This window comes from Gobio gobio (assembly GCF_949357685.1).
Source record: "Gobio gobio genome assembly, chromosome: 5".
In the NCBI taxonomy this organism is placed as follows: domain Eukaryota; kingdom Metazoa; phylum Chordata; class Actinopteri; order Cypriniformes; family Gobionidae; genus Gobio; species Gobio gobio.
The window spans coordinates 17,403,360-17,422,409 of NC_137101.1; the positions used below are offsets into that span (position 1 = coordinate 17,403,360).

Sequence of the window (19,050 nt, forward strand, 5' to 3'; positions counted from 1 at the left end):
CTATCTGAATACAGGCAAAAATGGCCAAAAATACAACTTTTGATACACAATACCTGGCAACTTGAAATGATCGAAGTGCCACAACTGTCGTGATTCTGTGCAACGTGTTAAGTTCTTCTGACCTTTCTCTTTAATTAAGGGTGCTAAAGGCCTGACTGGTGTGAAAGGAGAAAAGGTAAGTTTCCATTTTTAACCAAGCTTGGCAAGGCCAAGGCCAATTCATAGTTTTCACGTGACGTCACACCATTATAGGAACGCCCACCTGGAGGGCAAAACAAGGCTTTCCTCCATTGCCTGCCAGTAATTTTTTACCAGGTTTGTAGTAAGTTTTTATATAGTAAGACAGTGATATTAAAAGACCAAATTCAATATACACCTTATTGATGCTAGACAACACCATTTAAAATAAAACCCAGCCCAGATCAACAAATCCTTGGGTTAAACTTTGCTTAATTTAATTCTTATTGGTGCAACTCACCTTATAGGTGTTTTCATGTTAAGTGTTTAAAAATCGTAGTGATTGAAATACTGCAGCAGGAGCTGTATATGGATCACAAGTGCCCAAAACTTGCATCTTGTTCACATAGTTTAAAAAAAAAAAAAATTAACAAGCTACTGCAGTTCTATGGCTGTTTTGCCCTCCAGGGCTCCGCGACAGTCACGTGATTGAAAACTATGAATACCATGGCTGAATCCGAAATCGCCCCCTATACCCTCAAATAGGGCATTATTTGAGGGAACAGCCATTTGTAGTGGTGTCCGTAACCATAGTAGACGTTATTGAGTGCACTCATTCAATACCTCATTGCACCGCAATAACGAGTGAACAGCCGATGTACACTCAACGGCTGCCCGACTTCACTCACTCATTTTCATTCACTCCTTCAAGTGAACTAGTAGTGGACTAACGTAGTGAATAGTGAATGAGGGTTTAAGGGGCGATTTCGGATTCAGCCCATGTTTTCAATATAGGCCCTTTTCACATTTCCGGGTTTCTCAGAGCGGAAGTCGTCATAGTTGGGTTAACTTTTATAGCTGTGAATGAGAGTATACATTAAATATATTTTTTGCGTCCCCATTTGCTTAAATAGCAAAAGAAAAACTACACAATAGTGATTTCACAACTTTCAAAAAGAGGGAAAAAATAGAGTGAGATTGATAACGGCAGTGAAAAGAGAGAAAGATGTAAATTTTTACCATCACTCCCATAGACTGTAGAAACGCCCTCACAGCAGCGGTAACTTGTTTTTTTGTAATTTGATGCAAAAGTAATATAATACTGTGTTATAAATGTACATACATTTAAAAAAAAATGAAAATACAAAAAGCTTTTTTTTAAAGGATTTACGATATTGATAACCGTTAAAACGCGTCATCACAGTCTGTGAAAAGGTTCTATTGGGGGTGAGTTTTTTATTTGGGGGGGGGGGGGGGGGGTGCAAAACATTTCTTGTTTTGTCACATTCATTTATGAATAACATGATTTATGTACAGTAAATTATAAAATGTTTAATTCGAAATGGTATTTAAAAAAAAACAGTAGTTTGCATCTCTGGATATTACTGTCTGTTGTTGGATATTTCTGTCATTACTGTCGTTCTATCGTAAAAAAGTTGTCAAAAATTCAGTGTTAAAACTCACTATTTCACTGTTAAAACGAAAATGTTGCATTGGAATTCGTACTCGTCATCTATTCTTTGATTTGAATGGCCATCTCTGTCATTTTGACATTGACGAGCGCTGTTAGACTGCTGAGGCAGACCAGCCTTAAAAATGTTTCGTCATCCTCCTAACAACAAACTGATTTCTGTGTAATGGAGTGCAGCAGAGCAGCATCAAAAATATTCTATTGCATTAATACCCTTAATGTCTATGGTGGTTATGGCCAAGCATTGACGGGCTTTAAATGTTAATAGCCAAGCCAACTCTGCCAGGGTCAGTCTCTGTAACTCAAAGACATATAGGCAGCTTTGACAGCACCACTGAGCCTCTCTTCTCTCTGTATTGTATTGACTTGCCAGTGCCTTCTCTTCAACTCTCTCTGCTCAAGCCAATCTTTGAATTTTTGAAACTGCTGTGAACAGCACTTTCTTCTCACAGACATACACACTCACACCAACGTCACCATCTGCATCAGTTGTCAGTCATGCGGTTTTATTTTCTTCATTGTATGTCAGGTTCAGATTTACAATAGTGTTTGTGTTGAAACAACACCACTTACAACCCCTAGAAACCTATTTTAGAATTGTTTAGAATATAACCCAGACAAAATTAATAAAGACTTTTTGACTGACAGGGTGACAAAGGTGTGCCTGGTCACAGAGGAGACAAGGTAAGGACCGCATATAAGCATACCTGTATGGTGTTTATTTAGATTTATTTACCAACTATCATATTGTTTTTGTAGGGTAGTCCTCTGTCCATGCCAGGACCCAGAGGATATAAGGGTCTAAAAGGAGAGCCAGTAAGATTGCTGTATTTATGTATACGTTCACTGATGTTTCCCACAAAGGACATACTTGAATCATAATTGACTGTGCAAAACTCACAACACTTGTATTTTACAATAAGGTTTTCATTTGTGAACTACATTAGTTAACGTGAACGACCAATGAACAATACAGCATTATTTATCTTAGCTAATGTCAAACTCAACATTTAAGATATTTTTAAAATCAATATATGAACATTTTATTTACTAACATTAACTAAAGTTAATAAAATCTGTAATATATTGCTCATTGTTAGTTAATGTTCATTGACAAATGTTAACAAATGAGACTAATGTAAAGTGTTACATTTTTTTAAGTAGAAATGACAGATACAGGTCGATGTGTATGTCAATGTATGTCTGATTTTTATATGGCAGGGTGAACGTGGGCTTCCAGGATTTGACGGAGATAAAGGAGAGAAGGGTGAAGATGGTCCACCTGGTGCAAAGGTATTTTACACACCGTTCTGAGTGAAATATACATTACTGTATGTTTTGGGTCATGATTTCTGAAGGATCATGTGACACTCAAGACTGGAGTAATGGCTGCTGAAAATTCAGCTTTGCCATCATATTAAAATAGAAAACAGTTATTTTAAATTGTAATAATATTTCACAGTGAGCATAAGTGAGTTTTAAAAACATTAAGAAAAATTGTAAACTTTTAAACAGTAAAGTATGATACCTGTAGAGGTTAATGTATGTAGACCATGTAAAGTGAATTTCTAACACTTGTTTCGTTAAAATTTCAGGGACTGAAGGGTGAGGCTGGTACCAAAGGAGGCATGGGGACTTTTGGCGCACGTGGTCCAGTAGGACAAAAGGTCAGAATTAGCACTGCTATGAAGTTTTTGCACTATATTGCTATGTAAAACTGCATTTTTAGTATGGGTTATATAGTTTTGTTAAATGTTTTTTACTGTGGAAAGTAAAATTTCTTTCCTTAGGGAGATCCAGGGGAGCCAGGAGCCAATGGAGAAAAGGTGACATGAGTGGTTGTGGTTGTTTCATAAATCAAGTTTGAGATGGTTAAATCATACTGATTGGCTGAGATTTGTTGCAGGGACGAAATGGAGAACATGGAGCGGATGGTGAAATAGGTGAAAAGGGAGACATGGGCCTGCAGGGCAGAAAGGGGGATCAGGTGAGAATATGAATCATCTGAATAAAAGATTAATAATGAGGAAAATCCTCTGAGCAACAGAGGCAACTGAGAGGGAGAACACTGTTCCTTAACCTTTCTTACTAACTCCATTATTTAGATGAATGATTAAATAATTAAGTAGACTGCCCTGTCAGTTTTTTTGTTTTGTTTAAAAGTCACACACTTTATTCAGGGGCATTAGACTGCAAGCTCATTGGTTTGTGTGTTCAGGGTGAGACCGGTGAGCCTGGTTTACCTGGAGATACAGGAATTAAAGGAGAGAAGGTAAGAAGTGTCGATCTGAACTTATTGATTTAGTTTTTGTGTTCTCACCTGTCTGTAACCATTGCATTGTTCTCCTGCAGGGCTTCAGAGGTTTCTCTGGTCGAATAGGGAACCCAGGACTGGATGGAGAACAGGTGTTTTTGTCATTTCATCTTAAATGAAAAACTGGATTAAATAAACCACTAAGAACATTTCGTTTGACTGTAAAACACAGGGTGATTCTGGGGACCCTGGCAGGCCTGGCATTCCAGGACTAAATGGTATCCCGGGACGAAAGGTGAGTAGACAAACGGATATTAAAATCAGCATGTAAAGTTAAGTATTTAAGTATTGTTTTCTTTTTATGTTTAGGGTGAAAAGGGTGATAGTGGATTGAACGGTCTTGATGGAGCTCCTGGACAGAAAGGAGAGAAGGTATACTGACACTGTAATTTTTTTTACATTATTACATTAATAATAATTATTTTATACTGTTATTAAAGATACCCCCCCCCCCCCCCCAAAAAAAAAAAAAATTCTGTCACATCTTTCTAAAACTGTTTGACTGGGACACTAATAGAGATGTTTTGAATTTTTTCATATAATGAAAGCATATTGCAATCAGGAGCTGTCAAGCTGCGAAACAGACTTAAAAGCACCATAAAAGTATCAGTATCTTAAAATTAGACCATATGACTCATGCGCAATATTCAAAGCCTTCTGACGTGATACGATCAATTTGCGAGAGAACGAAATGTATGTTATTACAAATTACTTGCCCTCTGCTTTAGTAATCAAATTATATTTATGGCTTTCCATATTCAAACTTATCATGGAGGGATAGTATCATTAAATAAAAGTAAATTAATAATTAATTAAACAGTGAAATAAAGCTGAAAAAGAGAAATATTAAATGGAAAACTTAAATTAAATGAAAATTAGATATACTGCCTTGGCAGCTAACTGAAAGTTCACCCCAAAAAATCCATAAAAATAGGGCACAATGTACTGTATTAATTTGAAAGAATTTTCCATATGTATTTTTTACGGGTATTTTACCTGTATTTTAAATTTTTGAACTTCATTGCGTTCATTCTGTTTTAGGGTTAACGGAAATGTCTGTAAATTATTGGATAATGTCCTGGTAATTTTCTGTCATTGACATTATCCGTTTTTATAGACAGTGTTGAAGCACAAAAAATACTCAATAAACTAGAACTAATAAACTAATACAAATAAATTAAACATCAAGATTAATATAAAAAAGGAAAAAGCACAAAATCTGAAAGATTATAATAAAAGCTTATATTAAAAAAAATATGTCTATAAATAGTACTAAAATATGTAATCATGTCACAATCAATTACAAGACATAAGAAAACCATGATTGACACCATAGTCAAATCACATTATTGTGTCTAATTTGAATATGTGCAATCTTTTTCTCTGTCCTTATAATTTTCAATTTTGTTATTTATTTAACTCATTCTCCTGCAGGGTGCGACTGGTTTCACTGGTTTCTCAGGTTTTAAGGGATCTCCTGGTACACCAGGAACTAATGGGGCTCTGGGTCGACCTGGTCCGGTTGGACCCAAAGGTGAAGTGGGACCGAAGGTATGAGTCTGACCCACTTATACTTATGAGGTTTCCATATAAAAACAATAATAGAGCTGAATGAATTATTCCTATGTGTGTGTGATTCATCAGACCTTACAGACAGATGGATATATAGTCAAACCAGTGTAATTATGGTCATCTTCATACCTCACTCATGTGGAGGAACCGTGGAGGAGGACAAGTCCCTAATTAACTCACTAGAAGAAGAGGATGAGAGAGAGATAGAGAGATAGAGACATGGGGGGGAGGAGCTATTTCTGCTGGGATGAAGATTTGAGCTATCAAACCAAACACTGCACTAAGGCCGCCTTTAGCCACAATTAAGCATCTCTTGATGTTGATAGGAATGGAGAGGGTTCGGCAAACTGCTCTCATGGACAGAGTCTCTTTAGTAAAGGTGAACTGTACTCCAGCACATAATCAGCTTAAAACATGAGGCAGTTTCTGTGAGATGAAAAAAGGTTTCTCAATAGTTTTATATTTGACAAGTGTCCTAACAGTAATTATGCGCTAATTATGTTAATGAAGTGTGTGTGTGTTTCTGTTTGTGTGTTGGGGGAGGGGTGTCTTAATAAACCCTATGTTATGGGGACAAAATGTCCCCACAAAGATGGCAATATCCGAAATCCTTGTTCTTGTTGGGTCCTCTTGGGACGAGGAAAACTGCTTATAAATCACATATAATGCAGATTAGGTAGTATTACGGTTAGGGAATAGAATATGCAGTTTGTACAGTATAAAAATCCTTATGTCTAAGGAAAGTCCCAATAAAGCATGGAAACCCAACATGTGTGTGTGTGTGTGTGTGTTGGTAGTTGCAGTGTGTTGTTTTGTTGTTTTTAATAATAATAATCATATGACTACACTCTAAAAAATGCTGTTGTGTTGAAAATGGACTAACCCAGCAATTGGGTTGTTTTAACCCAGCGATTGGGTTGTTTTAACCCAGAAATTGGGTTGTTTTAAGCAAACATTTAACATTGTTTGCTTAAAACATTGTTTGCTATACCACACAATTTCCAAAAACGTTGAGTCAAGCACATAGTTCATAGTAAAAATATGCATCTGCCTGTGTCTGACCCAACAGTCCAAACTACATATATTGACATTTAAGTAGACATACATTTTTAACCAAAAGTAACAAATGCTGTGGATGTACTGTAGTTATGTTTATGCATTACACATTGTTGTAAAGTGCTAATCTGGTGGTTTTCCATTCTAAAACAGGGCCAAATACATTTTTATACTAATATATTTCAGTTGGAAATAAAGTAGGAAATCCATTGGTTTGGTTATGTGTAGCCTTAAGCTCAAGGGTTAATGGCTGTGTTGTGGTGACATGAGGCTTTTATGTATTACAACCTGACCAACAATGTTTGATAATCTTTCCAGGGAGAGAAGGGGAGGAGAGGCAGAGGAAAGGCCTGTCAACGGGGACCCCCTGGGATTCCTGGCCTCAGAGGCCTGGATGTAATAAGGAATCTGCACACAAATAACTGTATCCTCACTCTATTACGGCTTTGTCTAGTCACAACCATGTTCAGTTTAAAGTTATACATATGTCTTCTATGCAGGGGGAAGTGGGAAACTTCGGCATGAAAGGAGAAAAGGGGGAGCCAGGACTCGGTGTATGTTGACAATGGCCTCTTTCTATGATATATTTATCATTATGGATTACGAATACTATTTCTGTGTTACGAGAAACTTTTTCTTTTGTTCCAGGTGGAGGAAGTGAAGGATCTAGTGACGAAGCAGGTGGTTGAGAAGTGCGGTGAGTGTGTGTGTATGCTCATTTGTATTCTTAAACACACAAAGGGTTTACTGCACACGAAAACAAAACTGCGAGGATATAGACATACTGCAAAATTTGTTTCTTAGTATTTTTGTCTTGTTTTCCATTACATATATATAACAATTCTTAAATCAAGATACATTTAGGCTACTTGAGAAGGAAATTGACTCAAGATTTTAAGTTGATGCTGTTAAAAAAATTATCTTGCATAGACTCATAAAGCATACACTCACTTAATTGTGATAATTTTTTTGAAAACAAACAGTAATTTCTCAAGTAAATGCATCTTGATTTAAGAATGTTTAGATATTTGTACAAGAAACAGGACAACGATACTGACTAATGCTTTTTTTGCAGTGCATAAAGTCTGTATATCACCTCTAATTTATACATAAAGATTTTTCTAGATGTGTAAATGTTTCGAAATTATGCATTTTCAGTGTTTTGTCGGCTAAACAATTACCGCCAAGATATACAGCTGAACCTGTTTGTCTATTCATGTTAAATTAAATATGCAGTCTACCCACACTAAAATCTATTCAGTTGTGCACTGTACTACTGTCCGTTGAAGTGAAATATGACTGAATAACAGAGCTTCATTAAAACATTTATTTGTTGGTGCTTAGAAGTGTGTGATTTTGTGTATTTGTGTGAGTTTGTGCCTCTCAGTATATGTGTTTGGAGGCCCCTGTTGTGGAGACCTCTGGACCCCATGGGTTCCACCATCTGTTGTGTTCTAGTGGGTTCTCTTACTGAAGACAAACTACTAAGAACTCCATTTTCAGAAGTCATTCATTAATGCGAAAACCAAATTAACAAAAAACTGGGACGGTTTCAGAATTTTATTGAAATAATGACTTCTCTGACGTAACACCCCCCACCCCCACCCCCATTGAATAACTTCCCATTTGAATGAAATTACATTAATTAATGATGTTGATGCCTAATGAAATTTGCATAAAGCATGGTCTTTTTCTTAACCAAAGGAAAGGAAATACTCCTGATGGTGAACACCAATGATCCAGATGATGGGAGTATCCTAAGAGAAGACGGAAGAGCGGATTCTGCCTCTCATTTCTTGCTCACCCACCCCAAAGTGTGGGATGAAGAGGTGGAGGACGAGACCACTACAGTTCGTCCTGCTGTTTCAGAGTCTGAGCCAACATTAACATATGGCAACGTTACAAGTAGGTATATTCCTGCTTTGAACCAATATGTTATAACATGGCTTCTCACTTATGATATCATGCCTGTATTTTATCCTTGGGCCTGGAAGCGTTTAGATGGGGAAACTCTAATTGTATATACCGGTAATCAGTTTTATATTTGTGTTGATTAACTGCAAATTTTGGGGTCTTATAAACATTAGTCCTGGAAGCCAATCCTATTATGTTGAGATCTGGCATCTTTGTAGATGAGTTCATTCATCCATAAACACCATTTAGCTCTTCTTTACCAGATGGAAAACAGGAAATGGTTACAGGGTATAAATAAATGGAAGTCATACGCAAAGGTTCTGCATGGTCTACTTTGTGTTATTTTAAGCAACTGAGTCACATGGTTCATCTCACTTGAAAAAAAAATTCTGCGTTGTTTTTCAAAGTTCCAACCACATAGTTGTTGCTCAAGGCAACCTGATGTGAACTTCAATGATGAAAGACCTAAAATACAGTACAGGCTATCTATCTGGCTACATTATGATGTATACACTTAGGATGTGAAAGAAATGGGTGAACTAGAAATTAATGAAATAGACTTTTCAGGCAATGTCATAGAATAAATAAAGAAAAAAGAATAAAGAATGTTCAAAACCACAGTGATGACTTTAATGTTTCCACTTTTGCACATAACTAATCTTCTCTTAATTGTTTTATCTGTCTGTGTTTGCGCATTCCAGACTGTCAGTCTGTCCATTAGTGGTTGAGATTTTTTAGTGGCTCTTTCCTCAGAAAATCTTTATGAGCGAGTCATTGAATCATTAATTCAACTGATTCATTCAAACGCCACTACTGAGTCTGTGTGTTGCTCAGAAATGCACAAAGATTCATTAGGTGTCTTTCTTCTCATTTAATAAAACCATGTCAAATCAAATTAGTATTTTATGTATTTATAATTAAAAAAAAAATTAAATCCATCTTCGCACAATAAACCTCATCAGGGTGATTTATTTTCCAATATTATGCCAATGATTTCCAGATGTTGTCCCATGATTATGTTTATGCAATGACTTGGTATTAAGTGAAAAATGTGGATATAATATAATCTTTTCTGCTGCACTCAGGAGCCAGTACAGAGAGAGATGGAGAGCTGAGAGAAAAGAGACGTGCACTCAAACTCCACTCAGGTGTGTGTAGAGTAAAAGAGGAGAACATCGTCCTCTGCTGACTGCTGCTCCAAGTGCTTTTAATGAGTTAATACAACTACAAAAACAGCTCACATAAGCAATATAGTCAGATTTCCTGCACAAATTAAACCTGGTGCTCGAATTAAAAGGATTTGCAGTGGAAATGTTGGGACTACTATACAGGATAGTAGTCCAAAGAAGTACACAGTAATGGTCCTGGCACTAAAAGTGCAAGGCATTACACATAGCCAGTCTATTTCTGTCACTTCCACAGTGCAATATGAGACACAGGAACAGAAACAGACAGATAAGACGAGAATTAAACCACTGATAAAAGTATCTTTCAAATCATCACTCCACAAGTGTGTATGTGTGAGAGAGATAGAGACTGAACATCTGATTAACAATCAGATATACAAAATAAAAATGTATTAAAAGTGGAACTATTTTTAGATTTAACCATGTATTACTTCTTGTCTCCTTGCAGTGATATATGGACAGCTTTTATTTTAAATATAGTTATCAATAAAAAAATAGCATAAATAAAATGATCATTTCATGTATCTGTATTCATAGTTTAATACATTTAAGATTCAACAAATATTTTAAATACGTTTTCAATTTTTATTTTCATTAAAACAGTGTGAATGCATTATTTATTGAATTGAAACTGCTTATGTAATGCTACCTCCACTGAATGCAGACCCGGACGCTGATCTGTGTCTTGAACCCATGTCTGAGGGCCACTGCACTGAATACGTCCTGCTGTGGTACTACTACCCCGTCTCAGGAGAATGCCGTCCTTTTGTGTACGGTGGCTGCGGAGGAAATAGGAACCGCTTCAGCTCCAAACAGGACTGTCGGAGTAAATGCATTCTGGGAAGGAGAGGTAAAGAGCCAGTCAGAATTCAGACTTCAGGTTCCAATATAAATGATTAGAGGTGATTATTTGAAAGATGCTCACCCTAAAGACATGTGATTTTTGTATTTTAACATAACTTTAAGTGAACTTTTCTTGTCCCCTTTTCTTGTTGTACAGATTCTGGATCCTGAGGAAGAACATTTTGCTATTTTTAACAGCTGAACTGATGTTTATCTCACAAAAAAAAAAAAAAAACTAGTTCTGTACATTTTCGTCATTCCATATGTATATTAGTTCATCTCATCTCTATATGTTAAAAAAAATGTGTTCATAACTTGTTTATTCTATATCATGTTTGCATTTCACTTCTATAGCACCACCCATTGTTGCACTGTTGTAGTTATACATGCTTACCTACAAATTTCTTACCAATATTCCACGTTCTTATTTAAAACATAGTTTGATGTTTATTAACTAAGGTCATGATTCTAAATGCACTATTAATATAATCAACTGTGTTTATGACCTGCTTACCATAAGGTTCACCATTTTGCACTAATGGTTCTTCTGTGTTTAAAAATCTGACTGTTTTAAAAAAATTATGTGAGCCAATAAAACAACGAACTGTATATATTTTTGAATGAGCTATATAGCCATAGGGTTCCCTGTAGGTGGGTGTGTGCGTGAGAACATTTTCACATCGTGACCTCTGATTTTGGACTGTGCTCTCTGAGCTTGGCCCTGTGCTGTGCATAAATGCTGCCATATTGGCTTTTCTTCAGCAATGTTTTTCGAGTCGTGTCTGGACGGTGTCTCCTGGGGGCAGGCAGAGAAAGTGTGTGTGCATTTGCAGCAAATGGACTAGATGCATGTGTGGGTGGCTTATATGTGTACATTTGTCTATGTATATGTTTCCTTCCTCATTATTTTAACCCCTCCATATCTCTTCGTCTCTTTCTCCAGTCTTAAAAGCTTTACCTTCCGCTGACATTGACTCTGTTGTGTCTTATATAATCTCCCAACTAAGCTGCTCCCTGTTGCAACCCTAGGTTTCTAGCTTTTTACATATGTCCCGGCTGCAGGGGGCCTGTGTAGCAGGCCGAAGTCCAATTTAGAGCACATTGAGAAGACCGTGGTAAAGGTCAGAAGATAGTGTGTCTAAAGGGTATCCCTGAATGAGCTTCATTGTGAGTGCATACTACAGAGCACAGATGCCCTTTACACCAGCTTTAAAATTTTGTTTTTAAGGTTTAATGAGCTTCCTTTACCGTCATATGGAAGAAAAGTATTATCGTCCAGTCCAATGCACAATGTTTACAGTTTTTAAAAGTAATCATTAATGAAGTCTCCAAGCTTTAGAGCCCTTGACAGCAAAGCAAGCAATCATTAAAGGGAAGTGGGAACGGAACTGCACAGCAATCAACTCACAGGGATGTCTAAAAAGGAACACAAATATTGTATGCAGTCATTGACCCTGACAACTGATGAAACAATAAAACAGACCCAAAAATTCCTGTCATATAAATGGCTAAATACACGCAGAATAAGTAAATTGCTGCGCTATCCATGGTGCTGAATGCCTTTAAGTTGGTAAATTCTCAATATGCCAGATTAATTATAAGCCCTATAACCATTTCATTCCACAGTTATCTGGATAATTATAACCAGCCAGTAGTGACATTGAGTGGTAGGCTATTTTGTATAATAATGGAAAATAAATTGTAAATTAAAAACTAATAATAATAATATAGTTAGTTAGTAGTAAAATATTTTATATTTTTAATAAGCGCACTGATAAGCAAGGTCTTGATACAACACATAGCTAGCTTCCTAGGTCGTGAATCAGTATATTGTGTACATGAATTCGGGCACTGGTTAGGACAGTAAGGACCCTGGCTCACATTGGGACTCTCACGGTTGTGTAGTAGTAAGCGCACAAAGAGGAAGGTTCAGCTTCAAAACAGTGTTTAATAACATCCACATCTAAAAGAGAGCGAAGTAAAACATACCATAGGCGAGACCTGACAAAGACAATGAGAACACATATGAACTTATAAACAACTGAAAACGATGATTAAACACACACACACACACACACCTTAATTATGAAATAAAATCTGTAACTGTGACAATAAACAAGGCAGGGAGAAATGGTGCAAACGAAAACAAAGTCCAAACTGAGGTGACTTTGTGACATTACGCCCCCTTCTGGTAAAGCACGACCTTGCGACTGCAGATGAATGGAGGTGGCTCAGGTGGAGGACGAGAGTCCGGGAGAGGTATCAAAAGGAAAGTCCAGGGTGGTGCAAGTGGTGTGATCCAGGCAACAGCCTTGAGCAGGGGCAGATAGGAGACAATCCAGGCCGCAGCCAGAACTGCATGCCGGCATTGCTGGAGGGAGGAGCCATGGTGGAGAGAGTTGGGGATGAGCGGAGGTGGCGGTGAAGGAGCAGGAGCCTACCACACAGATGAATAGCCAAAGTTGTGACGAGCTGCTGAAGACCCTGGTGGCCTCAACGGAGCTTCAACGACGACCCCCTGAGATGTCGGCAGTGCGATATCGGACCCAGGTGCAGCCGACAGTCCAAGGGAGCCCGGAGAAGTCAAATGGCTGATGGTCACTCTTGGAATCAAGGGAGGAAAGAGCACAGGCAGAGGAACCAGGGCGACAGGTTGGAGGTGGACAGGAGCGCTGAGCTACGGGCTCCTCACGGCCAGGAGGAGGTGGCTCACAGCATTCCCGAGGTTTAGCCACGCCACTGAGAGGAGGCTGAGGTGGTACTGAGGGGCTGATACTCACTCTCAATGGCGGGAAGGTTGGGGGCACTCACTTCCATACCCTCATATTCCACGAGGACTCCCACGACAATGGATGTTGTAGTCGGCTCGCACACCTGGTCAGACTTGCGCAGCTCCGGCTCCAAAGGTGATGTTCAGCTCGCTCCTGTTGGCGCTGGTTCATTGTCTGCAGTGGGCCTGTGCTGCAGCTCCTCGCAGTGGGATTGGGTCTGGCTAGGCACTGGATTGGGAGTGAGGCTGGCGTTGTCGTCAGCTGGTCCGATAGTCAGCGATGATACCAGCACCCACTCCACATAGCTAACGAAGCTCCCCCAAGGGCCCTCCCCAGACAACTGCTCTTTTATGTCGGTGTTCAGGCCGGCACGTAGAAACGTGCAGAGGCATTCATCTGGGAAGTTCGATAGATGTGATAGAAAGAGAAATCCTTAAGGGAGCGGTTCCCTTGCTCAAGGCATATTAACAAAAAGGAAGGATTGTCGAAAGCCAAAAATCACACCAAAACACGAGACGAAACGTAGTGTAGCTCCGTCTGAATCCAATGCTACACTCTTAGTTAGGGGTGCTATATAGCACCTTAGTCAAAGAACCGGTGAAGAACCTCAGAAAAACCGCTGAAGAATCACTGAAGCACCAAAATTGGTGCTATATAGCACTTAAAAAGGTTCCCCTATGATTACGAGCCAAGAACCATTTTTGGTGCCATATAGAACCTTTTTTTTTTAGAGTGTAGCTTCACTTCCTGTCTCCTGAGATACCTTCATCTGATACATTTTTGAAGTCAGCATGGATGTATCCTTCGCTGTCTTTGATATCCCACAATCCTGTGCTTCCCATTCAGTGACAGTTGAGCTAAAAATAAAGATGGTGGTCTTTATTGCGGTTGGTGGTCAGTTTGTGTGCAAATGTACATTTTTGACCAAAGTTTTCCACTTCTGATGTAATTTTTTTAGCGGGAAATTGCTATTGTAGTCATTAAATTCTGTCATTAATTACTCACCCTCATGTCGTACTAAACCCGTAAGACTTTCGTTCAACTTTAGAACACAAATGAAGATCATTCTGATCATTTTGTCCCTCTATAGACAGCTACACAACTACCACTTTGATGCTTCAAAAAGTTCATAAAGAGATTGTAAAACTTATCCATATGAATTGAGCAAATTTCATTTAGGCTTTTATTTACATATAAACATTGATCATTGAACATAAACAGAAGCTCAATTGAACCTGCTTGACGCGCGAGAATAAACCTCTTTCAGAAGCTCAGATGTTTTGTGGAACACGAGAATGAACCTCATTGGTTCTTGCGGAAGCTCAAACATGCTGTGTAATAAAAGAATTAACCTCATTGGTTCTTGTGGAAGCTCAAACGTGCTGTGTAACACATGAGAATGAACCTTATTGGTTCTTGCAGAAGCTCAAACGAGCTGTGTAACACACAAGAATGAACCTCTTTGGTTCTTGTGAAGCTTAAATGTGCTGTGTAATACACAAGAATGAACCTTATTGGTTCTTGTGAAGCTCAAACTTGCTGCGTGACACGTGAATGAACCTCATTGGTTTATGTGAAGCTTAAACGTGCTGTGTAACACACAAGAATGAACCTTATTGGTTCTTGCTTAAGCTCAAACGAGCTGTGTAATACAAGAATGAACCTTATTGGTTCTTGTGAAGCTCAAACTTGCTGCGTGACACGTGAATGAACCTCATTGGTTCTTGTGAAGCTTAAACGTGCTGTGTAAGACACAAGAATGAACCTCATTGGTTCTTGTGAAGCTCAAACATGCTGCATAATAAAAGACTGAACCTCATTGGTTCTTGCGAAGCTCAATCTTGCTGTGTAACACACAAGAATGAACCTTATTGGTTCTTGCTGAAGCTTAAACCAGCTGTGTAACACACAAGAATTAAACTTATTGGTTCTTGCTGAAACTCAAACGTGCTGTGCAACACACAAGAATGAACCTTATTGGTTCTTGCTGAAGCTTAAACCAGCTGTGTAACACACAAGAATGAACCTCATTGGTTCTTGTGAAGCTCAAACTTGCTGCGTGACACATGAATGAACCTCATTGGTTCTTGTGAAGCTTAAACCAGCTGTGTAACACACAAGAATGAACCTCATTGGTTCTTGCATGTCAAGCAAACATGCTTATTCTTCTGTCTGATGTGAGTTGATGAATGTTTATATGTGAATAAAAGCCTAAATTCAATCTGTTAATCATATAAAGTGATAAAGCCTCTTCAGAATATTTGAACTAAACCGCTCAATTCATATTAGTTCATGATCTCTTTATGAACTTTCTGAAGTGTCAAAGTGGTAGTTGCGTAGCTGTCAATAGAGGGACAGAAAGCTCTCATCAAAAAGATCTTCATTTGTGTTCTGAAGATGAACGAAAGTCTTATGGGTTTGGAACGACATGAGGGTGAGTAATTAATGACCGAATTTTCATTTTTGGGTCAACTATCCCTTAAAATATTTGCTTGGTTATCACCAAAGCTCCCTTGATTTTGCAGTAGATCATTAAACTGTTATGTTGCCTCTGAAGTCTTTTGTGAGGTACCTTTGTGCACAAACGTTGCCTACAAAGTCATTGCTTGATAAGGCCAGGGAGACAACAAGTCAGCTGCCTAAGGTTTCGGACGAAGCCATTGTGAGCATCGATGCACCCTGGTTTACACGGTGCATTGTGGGACTTTTTAGGGAGCAAACATTTCAGTGCACTGGTAGCCTATGGGTACGTCTCAATCAGCCCTATAGCTCAGTAGTCAGGGCACTGATCAGGGAGTCAGCCTATTGACTTATGTCCTGATCAGTGCCCTGACAACTGAAGTAGGGAGCTGATTGAGACGCACCCTATGATTTTGCAATTGAGACAGCCTTTAAAATGGCTGACTCCCTGATCAGTGCCCTAACTACTGAACTAGGGAGCTGATTGAGACGCATCCATAATCAATTTTTTTCTTTCTATAATTAGCCTAACAGGATGTATGTACATCGCATTTATCAAATATTAAGTCGGCTGTCTGTTTTAGGCTATATGGTGACGGTAAAAGCGCCTTTGGTGCACAAGCGCATTAATCACCGCCTCATTTTACTGGGAGGATCCAAATAAATGACGTTATTGCTGGCGTACGACCGCAGCGTAAATGGGCTTATACTAAATGAATGCACATCCAATGGGCAAACAGTCCAAACGGATATTATCAGCAGCCAGTGAGACACCAAACCCCCTAAATCACTCTTATTTAAGTTGACATTGAGTTGTTGACTTGCTTACCTTTTTTAATAACACTTTGGATTGACGATCCAAAAGTTCTGGTTGACGAACAGTGCTCCGCTTCAGAAGACTCTTCTCATCCAAACAGTGCAGGTAAGGTACTTTTTTGCAGTTCAAGGGAATCGTTCGTTCAAAAAGGACCAAATTCTTCCACAATTTACCCAAAGGTGGTTCCAAACCTGTATGACTTTCTGAATCAGAGGGTGACAGCTTCAGTCTCCATTGTATTTTTCCTCAATACAACGAAAGTGAATGGTGACGAACTTTCATTCTATCTTGCGACACCCTTTGTGTTCCACAGAAGAAAGATTTATACCGGTTTGGAACAACATGAGGGTGAACACACTGTTTTTGGTTGAACTGTTCCTTTATACTATATACTTTTTATACAAAGTTTCTTTCTGAAAGTTTTAAATGAAGTAATCGGTAAGCTACGCATGAAATGTTAATCCTGAAGGTGTCTCATATTCTCACGCACCTCCGTTCAACAGGGCAAAACAATGTGGCTCGCGCGGACCCTCCTCGCTCTGGCACTTCTTTGCGCACCGGTTTCCAGCCTCTGCTTACCAACGTACAACCCAGAGTTCAACTTTCTTTGCAACAACGAGGTGTTTTCCGAGGCGAATGATAACGGGAAACCGTCGAATTCCTTGCTGGACAGTGTAAACCTCCTGTACAAATCAGCGCACGCGCTTTCCTCCAAGGAGCCGCGAGAGAGGAGGACTGTTCCCGCGTCCAAATACAGATACTTGAGCCAGACGCAGCTCAGGAGTAAACTGTACCGCAACAGTGCGAAGAGCGACCGACGCAGCCAGGTCACTCTTTCCCTCGACGTCCCCACCAACATTATGAACATCCTCTTCAACATTGCCAAAGCCAAGAACCTGCGCGCAAAGGCGGATGACAACGCGCGCCTGCTGGCGCAGATTGGAAAGAGGAAATGAACTCTTATTCCTGCTTATTCCTGACACTAATTTGACTTTAATATTTGTTTTTGTAACCAACTGCGGCATGTTATATCTAATTTAATAATGTAATAAAAGTTTTTTTTTTTCAGTTGCATAAAATTTTTTGCAATACTGAAAATACTTATTAGCAGGTGATATAAATGTCTGTAAAGGGTTTGATTTATTAGCCTACCCACTAAAACGCATAATGGTTATTGTTAGATTGTACAGGAAGTGATTAGAATCGGCTTGCTATACCAGTGAGACTCATGACATTTGTAATATAAAAAATGTTTAGTAGGTCAATTTGTATGCTCAAGCTTCAAAGAGACATAATGATTGGAGTATCATATTGCGTCTCAGAGGAAAGTGCAATGCTCTTTCATCTCTTCATATTCACACAATTTATCTAGCCTAATTATTATTGAAAATACTGCTCTATATAAGATACAGGCTTCATGGCTGAAGGGTTAGGCTACATATAAAGTGGGTTGATAAAACCGACTGTCGAATATTTTTGTACTGAAAATAATTATTTTTTTCGTGAAATAAATAAATGCAAATGAAAACAAGCGTCCACTCGAAGCATTTTATTTCAATGGGGGATTTCTCTGTTTTACGCATCTTTCAAAAACTATAGAGACAGTCTGCTTTCACAATAACCCATTCGTAATTGATCCAGGCACATGCAGATAACATAGAAGATCATTTATAGGGTAAAGTCAGTTTATGATAGGCTAATATTTTAATATGACTAGCTACGCTATCAAATTACCGATGACTATTTGTTTATTTAATAATTTTTTTGTGCTAAAAATAACAACAACAAAAAACTACACACACACACACACACACACACACACACACACACACACACACACACACACACACACACACACACACACACACACACACACACACACACACACACACACACACACACACACACACACACACACACACACACACACACACACACACACACACACACACACACACAGAGCAAAGTCAATGTATATTCATGTTTGTAAGTCAAGGATTTGAAAAAATAGGCCTATATATATATATATTAGGCTAATAGACACTTGATACACTTGTAGCACTTTTTTTTTAAATCACGTACCCACAACTTTTTTATAATCATTCCAGACTCAACACAATAATTATTGCTGTTATAGGCTAACAGTTTTGAAAACAAAAATATCCATTGATCACTTTTGTCATCAGAATCAGAATCAGAATCAGAATCAGAAAGAGCTGTGTTGCTGGCACATGCAAGGATTTTTTTTTTTTTTGGTGCTGAAGCTTCCAGTGCACATATACAATACAAACACAACATTAGGTCACAGTTACATAATAGTCATTTAAAATTTGGTGAAGACTGCAATTTTCAGATTGAAGTGTAAATAATTATAAATAATTAGCCTATTTAAAATATGACAATATGTTACAAATACATATTATAATTCACAAACAGTATTTGAATGGTGTGTAAATTATATATTAAAT

At 38.4% G+C, this 19,050-nt stretch overlaps 2 protein-coding genes across 2 annotated transcripts in view; both read left to right on the forward strand.

Moving 5' to 3' along the window:
• col7a1l (collagen type VII alpha 1-like) overlaps positions 1 to 10,705 on the forward strand; it is a gene marked incomplete at its 3' end in the record, with an annotated part of 75,007 nt that extends 64,302 nt beyond the window's left edge. The window contains exons 92-109 of the mRNA XM_079816479.1: positions 140 to 175; positions 2,297 to 2,332; positions 2,408 to 2,464; positions 2,870 to 2,941; positions 3,244 to 3,315; positions 3,439 to 3,474; positions 3,555 to 3,635; positions 3,867 to 3,920; positions 4,001 to 4,054; positions 4,135 to 4,197; positions 4,272 to 4,334; positions 5,397 to 5,513; positions 6,909 to 6,986; positions 7,091 to 7,144; positions 7,239 to 7,287; positions 8,295 to 8,495; positions 10,356 to 10,541; positions 10,692 to 10,705. Of these exons, the coding sequence (XP_079672605.1) occupies positions 140 to 175; positions 2,297 to 2,332; positions 2,408 to 2,464; positions 2,870 to 2,941; positions 3,244 to 3,315; positions 3,439 to 3,474; positions 3,555 to 3,635; positions 3,867 to 3,920; positions 4,001 to 4,054; positions 4,135 to 4,197; positions 4,272 to 4,334; positions 5,397 to 5,513; positions 6,909 to 6,986; positions 7,091 to 7,144; positions 7,239 to 7,287; positions 8,295 to 8,495; positions 10,356 to 10,541; positions 10,692 to 10,705 (1,323 nt within the window). The remainder of the gene's footprint in view (positions 1 to 139; positions 176 to 2,296; positions 2,333 to 2,407; positions 2,465 to 2,869; positions 2,942 to 3,243; positions 3,316 to 3,438; positions 3,475 to 3,554; positions 3,636 to 3,866; positions 3,921 to 4,000; positions 4,055 to 4,134; positions 4,198 to 4,271; positions 4,335 to 5,396; positions 5,514 to 6,908; positions 6,987 to 7,090; positions 7,145 to 7,238; positions 7,288 to 8,294; positions 8,496 to 10,355; positions 10,542 to 10,691) is intronic.
• Positions 10,706 to 16,613: 5,908 nt separating this feature from the next.
• ucn3l (urocortin 3, like) lies at positions 16,614 to 18,106 on the forward strand. The gene is made up of 2 exons (XM_079816611.1): positions 16,614 to 16,687; positions 17,086 to 18,106. The coding sequence occupies exon 2, from the start codon at positions 17,095 to 17,097 to the stop codon at positions 17,536 to 17,538; it is 444 nt and encodes a 147-aa protein (XP_079672737.1). The 5' UTR covers positions 16,614 to 16,687; positions 17,086 to 17,094; the 3' UTR covers positions 17,539 to 18,106.
• Positions 18,107 to 19,050: the final 944 nt, after the last annotated feature.